The 21483-nt window shown below is 41.6% G+C and overlaps 1 protein-coding gene across 1 annotated transcript in view; it reads right to left on the bottom strand.

The window, feature by feature from the left end:
* BANK1 (B cell scaffold protein with ankyrin repeats 1) overlaps positions 1–20441 on the bottom strand; it is a 133555-nt gene extending 113114 nt beyond the window's left edge. The window contains exons 1-2 of the mRNA XM_032186184.1: positions 20391–20441; positions 952–1350 (exon numbers count right to left, since the gene is read on the bottom strand). Of these exons, the coding sequence (XP_032042075.1) occupies positions 952–1350; positions 20391–20403 (412 nt within the window). The 5' untranslated portion in view covers positions 20404–20441. The remainder of the gene's footprint in view (positions 1–951; positions 1351–20390) is intronic.
* Positions 20442–21483: the final 1042 nt, after the last annotated feature.

Below are 21483 nucleotides of genomic sequence, written 5' to 3' on the forward strand. Positions count from 1 at the left end.
CCATGCCAGAAAAATGGCACCTTGCAGATAAAGACAGAAGCACAACGTTCTGCTTAGCACACACACACACAAAAACACAACCAACAGAACGGCAGGAGCTGGAAGGAGGTTGGAGACCTAGAGACTCCAGAGAACACCCAGCCATATACCTGAAACTGATGCACAACCCACGTCGTCCTTCCCAAGTGAGCAATGCATTTCTAAAGCTATTGCTTGGTAACATTTGTGCAGCCTGGCACAAAGAGGTTAAACTTAATGCACGCGGACTTTGCCATTTCAGTGCCTCTCACCCTCCAGAGAACTGTTCTTACATTCCAGAAGTGCTAATTGTAACGTGAGCTCGTCTTTGTTGCTTCCATGGATGTGCAAACACACACAGACTGAGCAATTTTACACCTTTCAGCACAGACTTGTTACTTCAGTTTGTAAAAAGGGAAGAGGACGCCTGCTTTTACAGCTTGTGTGCGCCACACTGGAAATTATGCCATCCATGAAGCTGGGTCTTGGCCTCTAATCATTTTTGATGGCCAGCTTTACCTGAAGAGATATACATACATTATCACGTTAAAGCATTTTGAAAGAGATTGAAGAAACCCATAGTTTTGTACTATTTCTGAGATTTGTAAACCCAGGAAACAGTGAAGCAAGTGTATGCCAGCTCTTCAACCACAAAGCAGTGCTGGTAGGCTCACAGGTGCCACTGACAGATTTTGGGCCCTCCAAAACCACTTTCTTGTGAAACTGAAGCTGTACTGAATGTATGCCAGGACTCCCGTAACTCAGGAGGAAATAACATTGTAGTCACTGAGACTTCAACAACCAATGCATCAAAACATTTTTGCAATACATCATTTCTAGAGAAAATTCAAATGCTCGCTCTTCTCTCTTTCAAATGGTATTGATGCAGACAGAGAACTTAATAATCACACAATGTTTACATTTTAAAATTACCTGGTTGAATAATTCCAGTAACAATTGAAAGATACTCTGCAGGTTCCTGATCAGTGTAGATCTCTCTGCTCCTTCCACCTAAGGTCAGTACCTCGTAAAGAATCTCTGAATTCTCCACCCCACAAAGGAGAATCACCACATTATCTGGAGGCTGAAGAACATACTCCAGAAAGCAGCATCTCTCTCGATTTAGGCATTTAAGAAGTCCACACGAGAGTATCAGCAGTTTACATTTGTAGCAGGGTAAAGAGAATGACTCCAGGTGCTTGAAAGACAAAGTCTCCAGATTGTAGAGTAAGACTCCTTCTTCATTCAGCACGAGCCCAAACAGAGATTTTAAATACACAGCCCACTCTTCTGCTTCTTGTTCGTATATCACGAGAATATCCTTCATATGTTCTAGAGAAGAAAGCATTAAAAAAAGAAAATCATTTCAAATCCATTATAAATATCTGAAGCCAGAACGTTGATTTCCCTCCCATCCCACCCCCAAGGGCTTGTGATGCTCGAGAAACAGGGCAGGTCATCAGCTTGAAGTGACAACCATCTGCTTAGTTTTAAACCACAGCAGAAAGATCGTCCACAGAAATGCTAGTAAAACTGCTCAGAATATTTCACATTTAGAATAGATTCAACTACTATTTCGGAATAAATACTGCAATTTGAATGTAGAAAGCAGAATGCATTCACATACTCAGCTCACTCGGAGTTACATTTTTCAATGGTAAAAACGCCCCTTTCTGCTTAAATGCTAAGATTTAATTGTAGAGATAACTATTAGTGTATTCCTCAACTAACTTGGAGCAAAATTGTGTGTTTTATAACACTAGGATAAGAAACTGACTTGTGATTTTACTGCACTTAGCTGCAAAAGTATTTGTTATCAGAATCTCATTTGGTTTTCTTCAACTCTTGCAGCAAAAGCAAAGAGCTCTGGAGCTGGCTAGCCAGCTTGAGAAAAAGAAACAACATTCACCAAGCTGAAGCTCTGTCAGTCTGGCCAGACTGTGATACCACAGGAAGTGGAACCACCAACCAACTGCTATTTTCAGACCTTAATTTCTAAGAGGACCGGAGTGGTCCCTTAAAGAGGATGCTTAATCCATGAAGACGACTTAAGAATTTGCTACTTACACTGCATTTAAATCTGCTTAGTTCCATCTTACAAACACAGAATATCTTTTTTCCCCCCCCCTTGCAAGTTTGAAGAGCTATCTGCTCTCAGAAATCTCTCCCTAAGGGTTTTCAGACTCTTAGCCTTGCCTCCTCTTACCCAGTTACAGGTCAAACTGGGCGTGCTATACTTCCCCCTACAGAAGGGGACTTGGTAGACCTCCTGCCTCTCTTTCTGAACTTTTGTGAACTCTTCTGGCTTTTTTTGAGGAACCCAAAACTGCATTACAGGTTGGGAGTTCCTTCATATAGTACACGGGGAGAATAAAACATTAATCTCACTTGAGATTACCTTGGTTATGCAGACAAAGTTCACATTCAGTCTTTAAATTAGAAGGTCTCATTTTAAGTTCATGCTCAGCTACATTTTCCTATTATAATGGGCTTGGGTAAGGACAAAGCTAAGTGGAATTGCAGGGAGGGATAAGAGAGGTTGGGTGCTGAAAGCACGTGCCAGCTGAAGGGTTAAAAACATTTTTTATTGCTTCCAGAATCGCGGAGTCCTGATTGTGCAGAAGTGGGATCTGCTGGCATCTGCCCCAGCACCCCCTGGGCCCAGAGGCTGCGTCGTGTCCGTGTATTCCTGCACGAGGAATGGTGCCCAACTGCACCGCATCCCCACGCAGACTGGGAGCACCCCGAAGGCACTGCCAGATCCTGGATCAGGAGAGAATTCCCGGAGCCGAGCTTTCAGGCCCAGCCGCAGAGCTTCCCTGCGTGCTGGGCATGGAGGAGCAGCTCCTTGGGCAGGAATATTTGTAAAGATACAATAATCATAATGAAAGTACACCCAAGGTATCAAGTTCACCCTCATGCAAATGGACGGTACAGGGCTCGAGTGCGCAAGAAACTCTGAAGATAAAAGTGAGGAAGTTGCACCGAAATGATAAAAGCGGATGAAGTAATTCTTTTTCCATATTCTGTATCTGCACCTAAGCCCGCAGCTTTGATCTTGGCTAAGTGTGAATGAGAAAGAATTTTTAAGATGTTTATTGAAGGCTCAATTGCACTTCTTTTAACCAATATTGATTTTTGTATGAGAAATGAGAAAGAATGCTTTATTTGTATAAAAGAGAGCAAAATACATCTAATACCACACTTGATGGAAGAAAAGCTCTACAACATCTCATAAAACTTTAATACAACTGCCATATTTCATTTGTCTTTTCTGCCTATATAAAGGGAAGAGTCATACTGCTGAGGAAAGCTTCATGCGAGGCATTTTTTTCCTGCAGTTTGGCACAAAGCTTATTGGTCTGAAGACTGCAACCAGTGCTATTAAATTACCCCTGGCAAACCAAATGTGGGTTTGTTTGGAATTACATGCACGCTTATTTTGCTGGCCACTGATCTGTTATTATCCAAGCTATCTTTTGAGATTGAGAGTAAACTTTGATACGAAGGAATGCAAGAACTACAGGCTGCTTCCCCAAAATTGTATTAAAAAAAGCAAAACATCACTATTTTAAAATGCTACCATGATTTTAAATGTAGCCAGAGTTTATGCTAAGAATGGTTACAAAGTTCCCTACCTAAAATCTACTTCACATGCCTTAAACTTTGCCTTTACACAATGTTTTGCCTTTGGAAGTTTTACTAAAATGTAAATGCTTGAACACTACTTACCTGAAAAATCACAGCCCACCCAAAACTCTATCTTCAAAGCACTATCATTTTTCTGTGAAACAACAAAAGCCGAAATCTTGCCTTAATGCAGCACTACCCAGTACTGAATACGCAGTAACACTGCTTAACTTTTCAACCAGAGCTTTTTCCCCTTCATTATTTTCATCTCTCACTGAATATTTCTTTGAAGCTACTGCACTTGGAATATAATGCAAGTTGAGATGAATTTTGTTCCCTTGCAAGTTAATGTAATGGAAACTATCATATCCTGACAAAATTAAGCCATGCTTCAACTACTCCTACTTGGAAACTGACTCAAAGGTAGAAATAAAGTGTATTATTAGTTCAGCAATGAGAAACAGTAAGAGACTTTATGCAGTCATCCATAACATGAAAAGGTTCTTCTGACAAGCAAAACTATTCTCTAGTTCCTGATGTGTGGCTGACCAAACCCCTCACATCTCACAAAACATGCTATCTGCAGCTTTCTTGGAAAAGACCTGCTGAATCTTAGGAGAACCAAAAGAGATGAGAGTGCCTTTGCAGACTTGTGCAACCAAAGGAATCAAGAGCTTGCATACACACAAGGCAGAAAAAGGGCTTTTTGATAACAACAATTAAAAGGTACTTCATGGATGGGAGGGGTTGGTCTGTTCTCCCACGTGCCTGGTGACAGGACGAGGGGGAATGGGCTGAAGTTGAGCCAGGGGAGGTTTGGGTTGGATGTTAGGAAGAACTTCTTTACCGAAAGGGTTGTGAGGCATTGGAACAGGCTGCCCAGGGAAGTGGTGGAATCACCATCCCTGGAGGTCTTTAAAAGACGTTTAGATGTAGAGCTTAGGGATATGGTTTAGAGAAGGACTGGTTAGTGTTAGCTCAGAGGTTGGACTAGATCATTTGGAGGTTACTTGCAACCTAGATAATTCTGTGAGGAAAAAAAAAAAAAAAAAAGCAAATATAGTTGGAAAGCAAAGGGAAATCTATGGAATTTTGCCATGCATTAAACATGTTAGGAAGGCAAAGGAAAGGAAGCAAAGACCTGGGGCTTGTGGCTACTTTCACACATGTTTATGAATCTAAAGAAAGTCTTGAAATCTTGTAAAAGAGATTCTGTTTGCTTGGAGCTGAGCAAGATTCAGAAAAGTAAGTCTAGGGTTTAAAAATTGTCTCTGCAGCCAATAGAGCCCAAAATTGTCTCTGCTGCCTCAGGATACTTTGGTAAGAGGAACTGTCACTCGATCATCGACTCGTAGCCAAGCTTTGACTGAAAGATGCATCCCCACAGCTCTCAGACCACGCACAACACCCTCCAGTTGCAGTACTGGTGAAAGCCATGCCCACTTGCTCAGACAGCTGGCCAGGAATTCACGAAACCACACAAGAAGCTCAGCACAGTCAACCTGATCAAGAGTAATTCAAGTCTGTCTGCAACGCTTGCCTCAACCACATCAGCTTCTGATATCTAAGTGAACCCATTCTCAACCACTACGTTGAGAAAAGAGGGGATCAATTGCTAGAGAAAGAATAAAATTCATTCCTTTTAGCTCTTCCTGGAGTAGGTGTCCTCCCCTGGGGACAGAGAGGTGTTTTTTCTTTTGTTCCTTTTTTTAGTTTGTTGTTTTTCCAAATGGCAGTCTTACAGACATTTGAGAAAGAAGTGCATGATTTCTGTCAGTACGTAACGAGCTACTGTCCATTAGTAAAAACTCATTAAAATATGTAGAAGTGCTCTGTACCTCAAAAGGGAAGTAGGATAGCACAGAGTGAAAATTCTGACTTTCTTCATTGATTAAAAATTAGGGCAACATAAGCAATACTGAAGGACACCCGTGCCATCCTTAATTCCTTTGGGAACTACACACTACGCACCCCAGGATTACTGTGAGTCTCTTCCCATGCTAAAAACTTCCACAAAAAAGACCTTTTTTTTTTTTTTTTTTTTTTAAAGGCAGGAAGGGCCTGGGTAGGGAAATTTAAGAGCCACTCACACTTACCTGATTGGATTTTTACACATCTCAAGCTTTTAGTTTCCCTGTCACCCACAGCAAATGCATCACACTCTCCCATGAGGTCCCATTCCAAGGAACCTTGCCCTTGTCATCTGCAGAGCCTGAAGCCTGTGGTTTTCAGACACTTTTCAAACTCTAGGAGTTTTGCTTCCCCCTCCCAAGGCATCTCCTCTGCTTCCCCTCCTCTCCCCACTCCAGTCCTTTCAAAATGCAGGCTGAAACCATGGGTATAGCCAAGGGTCATACGCAATGACAAAAATGCGGCATGAGAAGCAAGAGCGTAAGAGGTCCAGACTCCCATCTTTGCACAGTGATTTATAAAATATTTCTTGTAATCCCAGGAAAACTCATTTCCATTTGGGCTGCATGTCGGGTGGGAACGAGGAGCACACCTACTAAGTAGCTCTAGCTCAAATCAGACTCCAGAAGCAAAAGATCTTTAGTCTCTTGGCTCCTGTGCAATCTTTTCAGCAGGATGCATCCATTCATCTCTTCATGCTGCTTGCTCGGATCACTTAAGATGATGTAAGGAAATGCAGAAGACCGCTTTGCCTAGCACTCTAAACAACTCCTGCAATTCAACATTTGGAAGCAGACTAAGACCATTTAATTCAGTGCTAATCGGCAGCCTTGGCATAACGAGCTGCCCCTCACCCATCCTGAACGCATCGATTTTCCCAGTCAGCACACCTGACACAAATCCAGTAAATGCATCTCAAAATGCACCTCCAGCTCGGGGTTGCAAGGCAAATCCCCTGCAGCAAGCCAAAATGGATCCATCGCGGGAAGGACAGCGCAGAGCACTTTAGAAATACTTGCAGATAATGGAAAACGTTTTCAAGTAAGTCATGTTGCTTCTCAGAGACTTTCCACTAATGGAAATGAAAATTATAAAAGCCTGCTTGTAAACTTTAGAGTGAGATCACAAAATAGCTAAATTGCCGCAGCACTGTGGCACACCTGTTTCAATTAAAGCAATTATCTTAAAGCATGGGACATTCCTGCTGCCACTGCATCAGCCAGCAGAGTGGCTGCACGCCTATTCTCAAACACCCATTTAACTAGGATGCAATAAGAACATTTCCATCATTTATGCACCTTCCACTGCTAATTGCTAAGTTGTTTGGGAGAACAAGTGCTTGCTCTATCAGTACGACATCAGGCCTCCTGTCTTCATCACTCTCATTAAGCTCAGCGAGGCCTGGAGTGGGCAAAACGAAGTTCAAGACAGCAAACAAGCTTCCTACAAATTGAAGGGGATAAATTTTGGCTTGATCTTGGAGGCTTTCTCTCTAAAGAAATTCCCCTGACCTTTCCTGCAGTGACAGTGGGAACACGGGGCCAGGCAGGTTCCTGCTGCCTTGGGAATATGAACGGGAGGATAACAGCTATTGCTGTATCCTCCCTCCCCTGTACAAAAACATGGGCTGTAAAGGTCAGAGCTCAATCCTCTGCTTCAGGGTGCATCTCCTCTGCTATTACCGCCCCACTGAGGCAAAATTTGGTGTCATCATAGGCGCTTCCTTGAGAGCAAATCAGGCCATTTGCAGGTTTTAGCAGAATGTAATCAGGTAACTCAGAACTGCTTTAGACAGTAACAAATCACAAAGAGAAAAATATTCCATAATGCAGTACAAAGAGCTGAACTAACACACTGCTTTTATTTTTTTTTTTTTTCTGGGGGCTGTGAAGCAAGTCTTTAGGGCTAGATGAAAAGCTGGACAAGCTGTATCAGGTTTGCTTTAACTGATGCTATTGCTACCAGAAACAACCACCACTAGAGCTGTCCTTTCATTCACTTTAATTCTTTCCCACTGGCAGTGTTTCTTTCATCACCTATTGGGATCTCTCTAGATGTTCCTACCTTGGCTTCCCCCACTGATTCTTGGATTAATTTCATTTAAACTCTCCTCATTCAAATTAAATTTCTTTGCTTTTTCTTCTGCCTTCTGGTGCTTTTTTTTCTTCCCTCTGCAACATTGATTCCATTGTTTCTTTCAAATCCCTGCCTCTAATTAGTTCCAAGTAAGAAAATGGGAATTTTCTCTCATTCTTTCAAATCAGAAAGTGGGAATTTTCTAATTCATTGAATTAGCCAAAGATTAGCCCAACAGTCACAGCTTAACATTGCCACAGGAAATCTGCTTGGTAAAAACCTCTCTCAGAGCACTCAAAGCCCACATTGGTTTAGGGTTTCGAAGACTGCATGTTTCCTTTGCCACAAGTCAGCAGAGAATCCAGGGAGGGGTCCTAAGACCCCATAAATCAAACAGCTTGATCTTCTGTTTTTTTTTGCAGACAGGTTTTAAATCTATTTTTACACATCTCATTTCGGTAAGTGTTCACCCAGAAATTAGACAAGCTGTGAGAAGCAGTTCCTATTAAATGTATAACATGTTTAAGCTTTCGAGTCGTAGTTGAGAATGTCCCCTGTTTTCAGCTCATTTCTTTCGTCCCCTTCTGACAAATGTGACAGTCACCAAGCAACAAAGCAAACGAACTCATAAACAACCCCAAACCACCCGCAACCCAAGACAAATGCCTAAATCGGTGTTGGACAAACACTTTACGCTTTCCTATTGGCCTTTTAAACGGCATTCATAGTAATGATGCACACAGAAGGAAGCAAGTGAAACAGAAATTAATTCCATAAATGGGTAGCTTCACAGAATGGGCACCGACAAAACCAACAGTGAGTTAGACCAAGACAAATTAAACAACTTCGGATACGTTCAGCAACAACCTCAATAGAAAGCGGACTTCTCTATATTAAACCTCCCTCAGCTTCCCCTCTATTGCCTTAAGACAAACATTCGAGACACCAGCTATATAACAAAGCACTTTTTTTTCTGCCCATCAGACAGAATGAAATTGAATCAGTCACACGAGTGCAAGCCTGCCTTTGCACAATTCCTCCACCGTACAGCAAAATTAGCTGCAGTGCCAAATACTGGTAAAGCTTACTTGAGATTCTACAGACGTTTTCCAGCAAGCTTATCTTCTCGGCGTATGTTTAACACATGCAATTGTGTTTTCCCCTTGCAAAATACAAGTTCTCAATTTTTACCGGTCCCAAAATAAGACCCAGTTGGGAAGTTCTCAATTTTGGGTCCTCCCCAAAAAGGACAGCCTTCGCAGAAAGACTTAACAAATCTACTGCTGCCTTTGACCAAACGGGCTGCCTCCTGGAAGCGAAGCAGTTGGAAGTTCTGCACGTTCAGGTTCTTGTAAATGGATTTTGCATACCTTACGTGCACACCTTACTTCACTGTCCTTGATATGCATCCTCAGTGTGGGACAGAAACAAGCAAACTGCCTACATCGTTATGTGAATTGGAAGAAAAGTATCTCACTGGTAGTTTCAGCTTTTCAAGCACACTGTCTTTCATGCCTAGTTAGAAGGGACAGAAAAGAAAACAAATCCTTCTTGAACCATTTCTGAGATCAAGTTAAACCATAACTCATTACAGTCAGACAATCTGTGTTGTTCAAATATAGTAAAACTCAGAAGGCTGAGAGGGATAGGACAGGACAGGACTGAGCCTCTTATGGTTTTACAAAATCTGTAAATACAAAACCTACCTATATATAACCATTTTTTTTTTTTACATTTCTCTTGAATATCTAGAAAAAAAAATTTCAAAAGAAAACAGCTTGAAGCTGTTACAGATCTATCCCTCTTCTTTGTACAGCTACTGCAGTAACATTAATCTAAGACTCAACATAGCAGTTTAACACACTACGTATGCCAGCAGCTCAGCAATACCCGGCTGCATGTTTAGTACAGATGTGAAATAGTGTGCAGCCTTACATTCCCCCCTCTGAATTTTACACTGACCATCCTTCATCTTCCCCTTGCTACAGATTACTTTTCTAATTGCACAAAGGAACGCACAACTTTTATGGCTACCAAAAGCAGCAGCCCTTCACATCTCTACCACACATTGCAGCAACTTACTCACCACTCCCAATCAACTCCCCAGCCTGCTTTGCCTTGCAGTTGCCTAAATGCATCTGTTGCCACAAAGGAGAATGAAGCACGGGATAAACCCAAGCCTCTGAAGTTAAGCTGAAGGGATGACTACCACTTGCAGCAACAGCTATGGCTTAGAGTGAGTTTATGTTAACATTTATCTTCACTTACCGTGCTTTGCTTCGTCTCACCAACTGGCCTAGGAGCACAAAAACCTCTCAGATTAAACTAAAGCAGAACACCTGCTTCAGGATCACGCCCAACGTGCTCCACCTGCTAATGCCACAGCGCTAGGCTGGAGTGAGTCCAAAATAAGCCCCCTGTCAATGTAAGCTGTGTGGCTCTCAGGTCCCTAACACTCACCACTGGCCTCTACAACTCCCTTTCTGTCAGGAGCACTACTTACCACCGCAGACATCCGCAACAGTACGGCCTGAGAGCAACCACCAGTTTGGTTGCTGCACTCAGTGCTAAATCTGCAGCTGAGCTCCCACTCCCACACTTGTACCAAAGCAGGCGACTCAAGCAATGCTTGTGAACACAGCCACTTCCACTGGAATCGTAGCTGGTACAGGCAGCTGGCTGGGGTGGCATCTGACTCACTTGCAGGTATGCAAGTTGGCTATCTAGAGCTACAACCAAATAAAACACCGAACTAAATGCTTCTTATGACATGGCAATTCAGTGAATAGGGCTTGCAAACTACACTAAGAATGGAATTATCCAGGAAGAACACATGTCCAAGATTCGTCTTCAAAAAAATGACCATCTTTAAATCTCTTGTGAAACATTTCATTGATCTGATATTAATCTGAGGAAACACGGCTTTTAAAAGAGAAGAATTCAAGTTTATGAACACTCATCTAAAGAATCCTACTTCTTTAATAAAGACTTTGATTCGTAACTATCATCAGTACCACTACATTAACTACTAGGGTGTTAAAACTTTGCTCTTGTCAGTATAACAAAGCAAAACCAACTATTTGGAAGAGAGTTTGTATATTTTTTGTACAATTTAAATTTTGCAGTGGCCATATGTGATGTAATTGCGAGAGATAAAATAGTACAACTTACTTCTAGAATATCTTAAATACGGTTAGCGTTCAACCCTTTATTTCCAATAAGAAAGGATTAGCTTTTCGTTTAAGGCTCTGAAACATTAAATCCAATGAGTTTGCTGTCACAGCTTCAGAGTACGGTTCTGCCTTTTTAGGCTGTTGTTAAGGCATGATTTAAAGAAGAGATTGTGTACAAATTTAATAATGATGATTATGTCATCCACAATGAACAGAATGGACTTAGTAGCATGTGGGAATACAAAATTTATGGTACACGCGATCTGTTTGCAAGCTAAAATCCAGGAATATGGATTGCCTTTTTAATGAATTCCCTAAACTTCTTCAGTATTGAAATATAGGCTGCCAGTTTGCCGATGAAACAGCTGTTTTTAAGCTTTTGTAGAAAACCACCTGACACTAATTTGGCAAGAGTGCTCCAAGAAAATTAAAACGCATCTGTCCTGAATGTACCCTGTGAGCAGACAACACTTCTTTCCAAAATGAAAAATGTAGGATCTGCCTTAAACTTTCACACACAATGTTTTTCCCCTGATTCGGTTACTGCAGAATCTGTTTCATGCATTCAAGCCCAAATTAGATTTGGCCTCCTCTAAAATGGTTAATCTTGAACAGGGAACAAAATTAACAAAGGAGAGAAACAAATCTGGAAGTTTTGATGATAAGATTACAAAGTTACAAAAACAGCATGCAAATATGATAACCTTCAAACCAGCTGGGATCAAAAATCACTGGAAAAATTCCCTCCCATGGTGTGTATCAAAAAGGCTTCACTGATTAAACAGAGCTACTGTGCCGTGCCCTAGCTGGGCATTGGCCTTACATTCTCACAGGGAAGAGGTCTACAGAAACCAAAGAGTCCCTGAAATGCTCTAGTAGCAGACTAGAAAGTCAAAAAAGGGGGAGAGGGGCTATTGAATTTTATGCATTTTATTAGATTTTGTAGATACTATTAAACATATTTTCTAATCAAGACTTTTTTTTTTGTTATTTGATTTGATCTTTATTAAGTTTTGTTCATGTAGCCCTGCCTTTTAAAAATCACTATTTAAGAGACAGATAATTTTTAATGCCTGAAGATAATTTACATTTCAAATTTAAGATTAAGTTGCTAGAAATGATGTTCTGGACATAGCTAAAACCATTTAGGGATCCATAAAAAACTCGTGTGGTCTATTTGGTTTCCTTATTTCCTTAAAGGCCTAAGAGACTTGCTTTGAAGTAAACGCAGGTCTCAATTCAAATCACATGCTTGCTTATTTCAGTTCCCTTGAACAAGGAAACAGTGTTTAAAAAATGATGATTATCAATCAGCTGTTTTTCAGAGGACCTTTTTTTTTTTTTTTTTTCCTTTTTTATTGTTTGTTTTTTAAAAGTCAGCTGTAAAGGTGCAACCACGTTAGATGTGATTCAGCCAGCTCCTCTAATTGCTCAGCAAAACTGAGTTTGTAAAGGGAAGAACTGCTCTGGGGGGGCGTAAGCCTGCTGTTAGGCTGCTAGCTGCATTGGCCACCCTCTGAGGATTCTCCATCCTCGTAACTCAAGCACATACTCCTGGCTGCTGTTACAGTCAGAGCTGATTTGAATGCTATTGCACACACTTGGAAAAATTCTTAGTAACAAAACCTTAGATAAGACGCTCACACAAAGGATTTTATACTGCATATCTACCAGTTTCTTGTTATATATCATATGTTAAAAGGAAGCTAATCAAAATCAGAAGATACCTGTCTTGCTGTTCACATTGTTTGTTAATTAAAACAGATTTCTGCCACTCAGACAAATTATAGCTTATCAGACAGCAAGTGACTACAACGAGTTCTGAAATACAAATCTTAAAATCCAAGGACCAGCAGCATAGATGTGGCTGCTGACAAAAGTACTGCTTGTTTTCTTTTACTGCCTACCATCACCTCAGCATTAAACTGCTTTGAAGCCTGTGCTGTATTTAGCCTTCCCCCCCCCTCGCCAAGACACCAGCTTTACCTAAGAGGGGGGCTCTTATTTTCCATCCTCAAATTGCTCTAAATTGTTCTTGTTTGATTCACTCCAGGCAGACGATTAGTTTTTCACTTCAGTTATTTAAATTGTAAATGTTTCATGAATAAATGAAAAGGATGAATAATAAAAGGGTGTACCATACGAAAATATGTTTAACATATATATTGTTCTACTTCTTAGAAGTTCAATTTGTAAACACCATTCAATACATCTTTCTGTGTTTTTCCAAAGGCTGCCATTAGGAAATAAATAACACTATTTCAATCATACCTCTCATCTTATATTAAAAAAAAAAAAAGAAAAGAAAGAAAACACACACACAAAAACCCTTTTCATTGAATACAGTAAAAAAAAAAACCTCCAGTTATTCATTCCTCATGTGTTAACATTCCCCCAGTGCTGTGGACAACAACTTAAAAAAAAGTACTGTTCAGTGTTTTTATTATTTGGAAGAAAATATAATGATCAATGGCAAGTGAAAATATCATTACTTCATTACATTCTGACAGGAAAATAGCTTGCTTTGTTCAAGAGACTGAACACAGGCACATTTCCACGCTGAGAAACTTGAAGGGTAAAGTACAGCAAGGCACCACGGGCTCCGTGCGTGTATTCTCACAGAGACTTGAGTGCATTGGAGCCTTGGCAGCATCTCAGTGAGGCTGGGGGGGCAAAAGGAGGTGGTGTTGTCTTTTAGAGGGATGCTATCTTTATTTCTTATACGAATAGTCTTACCTGGTGAATATCATATGTCTAAAACAGGGGATTTAGGATGAGGTCTTCACTCCTAGGTATGGCTACGCTATCATCTACTGGCATCTTAACTTGGTATCAAGGCAACACTTAGGCAGCCTCTTTCCCTTTCCACCTCTGACGTTGTCCAGAGAAGGAAGACAAAAAACAGCCAACCAACGAAAACAAACCAAAACCACTAAGCATGTGAACTGAACAGAAGCTGCAGTAGGACTTCAGCAGAAAGACAAGACAGCCATAAAAGTCTCCTAGCTGACGACATGCATGCTTTCCTAGTGGTTTTAAGAAGTTTTGCTAAATAGACTTAGATGGAGAACCTTAGACCTACGAATACAGTCTCCTTCCAAATTCCTTACCCCACAGTCACGTGCAAAACCTGGAGACTGCTAGAGAGCATGTTTCACAGCAGCAAAGAGAAAAGCAAGACATGTATCCAGGAGCTATGGACTTCAAAGGCAGCAGAAGTTTTCTTACGAACTGAAGGAATTAAGAAGTATCAGCTTCTACTAAGGCATTCAAGTGAAAAAGCAGAAAATACTTGCGATTGTTTTTTCAGCTATGAAAATCCGCAAAATTCAGGAACTCCCTGGAAGCAGTTCCCAGTAGTTCCCCAGTAGTAGGTAAAAGGGTATAAAATAAGCAATTTGACAAAGGTGCTGCATTTCAACTTCATAGCCTTACAAAAATTGTCACTAGACCTTAAACACACACTTAAAAATCCCTTTTCCCTTTTTCTAAAGGATGCAATTAAGCATAAGCACACTTTTTGCACAAACACATGCACATCACACTTACCAGACCCAAAGGAGTATTTAAAATGCCAATAGATAACCAGTGAAGTTTACCAGTTTACCCATTTTATTCCACTCGCTTTTTTGTTTTGTTTCTGCCTCCCAACAATCACATTGTACTTATCAATAACCACATTGAAACACTGCTGTATCAATCAGTACTCGATCTAAACACAGATCTGAACTGTAGCAATAAAATCACGGGGTAGCACAGCAACAGAGCTGGATATGCTCAAGACACCTTCCAAGAAAAATCCACTGCTCTTAAGATCCGTTTTGAGAAAGGTGCTGCTGCATCAGCCCCAGGGAAGGCAAAATGGGTGCTTGTGGAGCCATCTCCACTCTGACCTCGGCATCCTCACAGAGCATCTCTGGAGAGGAAAGCTAAGCCCTGCATCACACGCTGCACGCCAGCCACATGCCCAGTTCTGCACAGATGCTCAAAAAGACTGCAGAAACTTGGACAGGCTTTGAAATGATTTTGCAGTTAAAAGCAATCATTACTATCTCACTGTTACTGCTATTACAACACCTTCATCCTATTTTTCTTACTTAGAGGCGAGAGTTTGGAGTATGTAACGTTAAGGCACTCATACGCTGGACATCCTTCCTAGTTTTCTATGTGATCTCAGACAAGCCATTTAATTTAGGACATTGTCCTCCCTTTATTTTTAATATTATCACAGTCTTAAAATGAGTCATTCAACATCAAGATCCCACAGTAAGTTTGAGTGAGCTACCATAACCACTGAAAAAAAACACAAGCCTGTGCAGCATCCTACCGAGGGAGCTCCTGTTGCCAGAACTGCCACGTTCTTTCTCTAGATTTAGGCTGGGTCTATCTGCACAGCAAAGAGTTGTTCTGCCAAGACATACCCTCTGCTTTTTTCACACTATTACAGCACCCTGAGTACTTGACTTTTTCTGCCCTTCTCGGAATTGCGTTATATTTGCTTGACACAGTTTGAGACCTGTACTTAGGTTTATTTGTACAAATTTTTGTCTGATTTGACAGAAGTCTGATGCATTTTCTACATCTCCCTGAACATTAACAATAATTTTCCAGCATTTCTCTTATAAGTAAGATAGCACTAAGGACCAAGTTCAAGTCAATTTCAAAAATAGGCAGCAGAAGCAACTCATACCAATACAGAAATAAACAGAAACTTCGTTTCCCTCCAAGTTGATAGAACAAAGCTCACCTCCCCAAAGTAATGGCAACCACCTGGCACTGTGAGCTTTTGAGAAACCGTAGCATTTTGTTTAACACTTGCCATTTACTCGTGGTTCCCATATATGCTGATACTGTCTTCATGAGCAAGAAGAAAGGAAAAGGAAGTTTGCTTTCCTGTTCTATTCACAGCGCACACTGCTGCGTTCTTCAGGTTTTGAATGCTCTCTCAACGCTCAGGCAGCACACCTGGGTGACCGATCTCTGAGAAAAGTATCTAGCTGGGTGTCACTGAAGGGGGACAGGCAAAACAGACTATAGTTAGGCAAAACCTCTGAGTAGTTCTTACGATAAATGAAAACTCGCAAAAGATCTCTAAAAGGGATTTCAAGTTTAAGTTGTACGTACTGTTGTAGGTTTGTTGTAATTAATATTTAGCAACAACAAACAGTTATCAGTTGGCAATGGGTTGTATAAAATGTAAGCTCGGGGTGCTGAGCAAAGACAAGAAGCAGTGAACCACAACCACAAACTGTAGCTACTTTATCTGGATAAAGTTTCGAGTCATTTACATCTGTTAAGCATCTGATGTGAAAGCAAAAGCATGCTTTCCAAACTCAGCTTGGCTTGAACTATATCAATCACATAAATCTTATCTTAATTTAATTGTACACACAGAAACATTGAAAAACAGAGTAATGATGGGAGTACTTAAGACCTGTTTACTTAAGTGTCAGCTCTGTGATAGCATAAATTATACTCTGAGGAGTTAACACAAAGCCTTGCTTTCTTACTATGCAGGGAGCCAATGGACACTAAATAATAATCAATAATTATTGCATGCCATAGACACCAATTTAATGTTTAAATTATATTTGTGATTTCTGTCTTACCTTCAAGGCAGTTTCAGCATGCTTAGATATTTAAAATATCATTTTGAACCTACTACAACTTTTGTTTACACTTAGTAAAACCTAGCTGTTTATCACAGATCATATTCTAATTGCCTGATTTTAATTTACACAAGAGGTCAGGGAAACTTCATTTTCTTCATGATAGCCAGAAATGACTGGACCTCCCAGGAATATGTAATTACATATCACAAACTATTGCTGCTGTTCGCATTGTGGCACTCATGCTTATTGCCTTCTAGAGGAGGTAAAATGTTCTTTACTCCCTACAAGCCAATAACAGGGTATGGAAGCTAAATAAATGCTCAAAGATCAGCTCCAAGAGAGACACTGAAAGGAAACAGTGACACAGTAGTTCTCCAGTCCCTGGACATAAACCTTCTTTTCAGAAGCTGAGATAATTGCTCTTTCTCTCGCCTTTACTGTGGCAGCAGTGATATGCTCTTTCAAATGTGGGTGGTCAATTGCTTATAGGTAAGCTTCAGTAATCAGTGCGCAAGAGAAGGGAGGCTGGAGAGGATTCACATAGGGAAACATCTTGTTAGGATCAACTTTTGAACCTGAATCAGCTACCCAACACTTCTGAGGGTCAACAATTGCTGTGTGTTATTCACAAGGTTCTTGAGTATCAAAGCGTAACAGCAGCTGCTTTTCTTCTTCCTCATTCAGTATCTTTTTAGAATTTTGTATTCCAATTCCTAGCCAACAGACTCATCTGTAAATGTTGCATCTGGAGTACATGTCAGAATAACTCCTTTATCACAGCGAAGATTTCCATTTCTAGCTTTTAAGGAGCCAAATTTCAGCTTCAAAATATCTGAACATTATATTTTTGTCTCTCTGCAGAAATATCAAAATATTTCATCAACAAAAAAATAGGAACTTCCTTTCTAATTAGGACTGTAAATGGAAGACAGCAATTTCTCCAGTACTTGCTTCTTTGATACTCAAATTGCTAAGACGTTATTAGTGTTAATAATTCACATTATGTGATTGCTAAATCTACTGCAAAATTCTGCCACTAGACCCCTTATATTTTTGAAGGGAGTCATAGCCTGAGGACTATTTTGTCCCTAGAAGTGCAGGTCTTTAAAAAACTTTAAGGCTGCTACAAATGAGGCCACCCCTAATTCTTGAGAAAAAACAAAATCAAGTATTATTTGTGTTTATTCACCTTCTAGATTCCCTTGTCATGTAAATATTGTCCCAGAAACACCTGGAGGCACAGAAATTCACATCGGGTACATAAAGAGTGCACGACGGCAGATCTCAGTGGTGCCACTCATTTTCGTGAGTATGGAGGGAGTGATAACTCGAACATGACACAGCCACTAGCAAGTTATCCTGTCAGTACCTCTCATCTCAAGTGAAGACAGGTGTCATCAAGGATCAGGCATTACGGATGTTTTACCTTGACTAGGTACATCATGTTCAGCTGAATTTGTACGAAGAAGTTCCTCTAGACTAGGGTTTCCTACAAAATACTGACAAGCAACAAGACCGTCTCACCCACGGTGCACTCTGAAGAGTTTTCAGATTCAAGTGTGACTAAGCCATGGGCAATGCACTCACAGCAACTTGTACCTCACAGCCAGGAAGTCCATCAGGAAAAAATAAAAAGATGTCTTTTCAGTGTGGTAAGAAAGCTTTGGTGCTGTTGTAAAGCAGTGTATGTGTATGGCAGTCCCAGGTGGAGAATGAGGCTTGTGCAGAGCAATACATGAAAAAAACAAGAGACAAATGACAGCAGAGTAGAAGTCCACCATATCCACTGCTGCCTGAGCCTACAGCTACTTGTCTCCCGGCCAGTGTTGATGTGTGGAACTGGCTGCAAGCAGCTGGGAAACCTGCCATGCCTCTGTGGTGCTCTGCTGTATTTGCTCAGCAATTATTGCAGCGATTTCACATGCATACCTAGGATCTGACTGCCTTTATTCATCAAAAGCCAAACCTTAAACTGTACATCCCCAGGTCATGCACAATTGCACACTGTCATTTATATACAGCGACCACTAAGGAAGTGTGTGTGATTATCAGAATATAACTGATCATTACCACACAGAAATAACTGCCTAATAACTAGGACAGTAAAATGCATATTTAGAAATGCTATTAAAGATGTAGTTTTGCTCATGCACGCTACTTTTTTCTTTAAAATAAGCTTGCGATGCTGCAAGTAGAGTCTAGATAGAAAATACCATTTAGCAAAGGCCAGATCCTAGTAAAACAACCATATCCATTTTACAGCCAGCTTTGAGGAGCAATCAAAGCAGTCCTGAATTCTGAGATTTTATCTACAACTGACTTATTATCCAACAGGTTGGAAAGCCACTTCACCTTTCTTCCCTAGTGTTTTCATCTGTTTAATAAGCATAGTAGGTAGCAACAGCTTGCGCTGCTAATATCACTTGAACGTTGCACTTGATAATTAATAAATAATAGGGTTACTTTGGTATTATGATACAAAATATAAGGTACTCTGAAGAAACTGTCTCGACAATTAAAGCACTCATTTAAAAAGGTGAGCCAGAACAGTAAACCAAAGTACTGAGTCACTTTTGCAGAGACAGGCCTTCAGATCTCTTTCTTGATTCCTCATTCATAAAATTAGGATAAAATATAGTCCTGACTTGCAAAGATAAAGCCAAACTCCCTGCCACAAGCAAGTCAACTGAGCCAAACCTCTGGCATCTGGCTACACATCTTTCATTTCCCCTCTGAGAGCCCAGCTTTGCTGTCGCTGGTTTGATTTAAGCGTTGCTGAGCCTTGCAAATTTATCTGAAGAAAATGGGAGCAGTAAGCTCACAGCATTTCTGTGAATAAGGAAACAGGACTGGGAAGAACGAACAGAGGAACTGGGAGCCAGGGGCTCCCGATTCCTGTTCAGGCCTGCCACTGGTTTACATGTGACTTTTGTAAATCATTTGATCTTTTTATCAGCTTTTTCCACTTGTAAATGGAATGATAACACACCGTCATCTACCAAGGGAGTGACAAAATATATGCCGGCAGTTTTGAGGCACGAAAATAATGTGAGAAACCACTGAAAACATAAATAAGGAAATTAATATTTCCGTGTACGGCATACCAGGTATTTGCCGTACAGCTTTATAAGGCTAGATACTGTAGTGACTGCTGAGAGACTGAAAAAGGGTAATCAATTTTTAATTAATAACATAGCATGCTGTTAGCTACTTAAGACTCTATCCCAGCATGGCCACACATGCAGGACAGAATAAGGGTGCCCATACAACATTTTTTCTGTCACCTCCTAACTTAGTGCTAGACTTCCCGCTCGTCAGAGAAGCTGCGTTATGTACTGCAAGACAATAACGGGCACACTGAGGACTATTTTCAAGGAAAAATTATCTAAAACCATCTCGAGGTGCTAAGAGCAGCCTCCTCAGAAAAAGACTTTTGCATAACTTGTCAGGAAAAGTGCACAGAAGTAGCATCAATCACTGGAAATATTCAAAAGGGGAAAAAACTGACAGGGACTAGCCGTATTAACAGGTTACATACCAACTTTGCACCCACTTTTCTCCAGAAATATCAGGGATGAGCTCTCCGCTTGCCAGCACAGCACGGAAAACTTGGACACCAGGTGCCTCTGGGCGCCTTGCGCCACACAAACCTCCCCACAGCCGCCACCTTCACACCCTGCCAGCAGCCGCCCGCGCCCTCACGGACGACGCTGGGGGAAACCCACAGCTACACCCTCCTTTGCACGGGGCAAAGAAAGAAATAAAATAATAATAATAATAAAACAAGCAAATAAATAAATAAATAAATAAAAAACACTCCTTTCTCCCCTCACGCCCGCGGCTTCACCCGGCAGCCCCTCGCTGCCTCCCCTCGCCCCCCGGCCACAAGATGGCGGCCGCAGCGGGGCAGCCTCGTGCCCCCCGAGCCCGCCCGTCGCCAGGCGCTGGCCCCAGCCGCCCCTGCCCCGACCTGCGGGCCGCATGGCGCCGTGGCCGCCTCCTGTCCTTCTCCGTCTCTTTCCCTCGGGGCACAAAACGCTGCCCCGACAGCCGAGGTCGCCGCCGGCGGCCCGGAAGCGTGGGGCCGCCCCCGGCTCCACCCGGTGGTTGGAGCGTGAGGGGAGCCCTCGCTGAAACTTCCTCCACCTGCTCCCTGTCGCCCCGGGGAGACGCCGCCTTGTGTGGAAAACGCCCTGAGGATGGAGGTTTCCCAGCCCGGGGAAGGTGTTTCTGGCCCAGGGTGGTTGAACGCCTCCTTTGGGTTAACGATTATTAACTTTCTGATGTGGGAAGATCAACAATTTTAAAAGCAGCCTGTGAGAGAGCTGACCTTCAAGCTCAGTCAGGAACCACTGATCAACACGGCGTCCTTCAAGTTGAAAATGAAGGCTAGACCCACGAGGAGCTGCCTCTAAAATGAGATTACAGGAAAGCTGAAAATACCTTCTGGAGAAAAAATAAATAAATTGTTTTTCAAAGAAAGCAAAGCTTTAACTGCACTTCACCCATGGGTACGTCCTTCTCACCCACCTGAACCTCTGCGTTCCCCTACCCCACCAGAACTATAACACCTAGTGGCTGATCTTGGAGAAATTCGTCAAAGGTTTTAAAAGATCTTCAAAGGTGAAGTTGCCTGGTCGTGGTTTCAGGAATGCAGGTGGCCAAAGTATAGGAGATAAATGCTAAGCACAGCCCGAACTGAAGGAAAGGCAGCAGAGTGAATTCAAGCAGTTAGAGAAAGGAAAATTCACATCCATGAGCAGTCTTCACAGATGCCTCAGCACAGCAAAACCTTCACAGCTTGCAATCAACCACAAACCACAAATCTGCAGGAGGCTGGCCTTAAAGAACTATTTATTTAAAGCCTTTGCATGCTGCAGTCCGCAGGTCTACCTGAAATATCTGAAAAACTGAATCATCGTGAGCTGTTCCTGTGTCTGTCATCACACAGGTAGGAATTTGTTTTTTAGTTGGTTGGCGGGTTTTGTTTGTTTTCCGCTGTGTGCTTTTGCTAACGAGTGGGCGCTTTCAGTGAACTTCTGGCCTGTCCTGGCCTACCACGT

Source organism: Aythya fuligula, chromosome 4 (assembly GCF_009819795.1).
Source record: "Aythya fuligula isolate bAytFul2 chromosome 4, bAytFul2.pri, whole genome shotgun sequence".
Taxonomy (NCBI): domain Eukaryota; kingdom Metazoa; phylum Chordata; class Aves; order Anseriformes; family Anatidae; genus Aythya; species Aythya fuligula.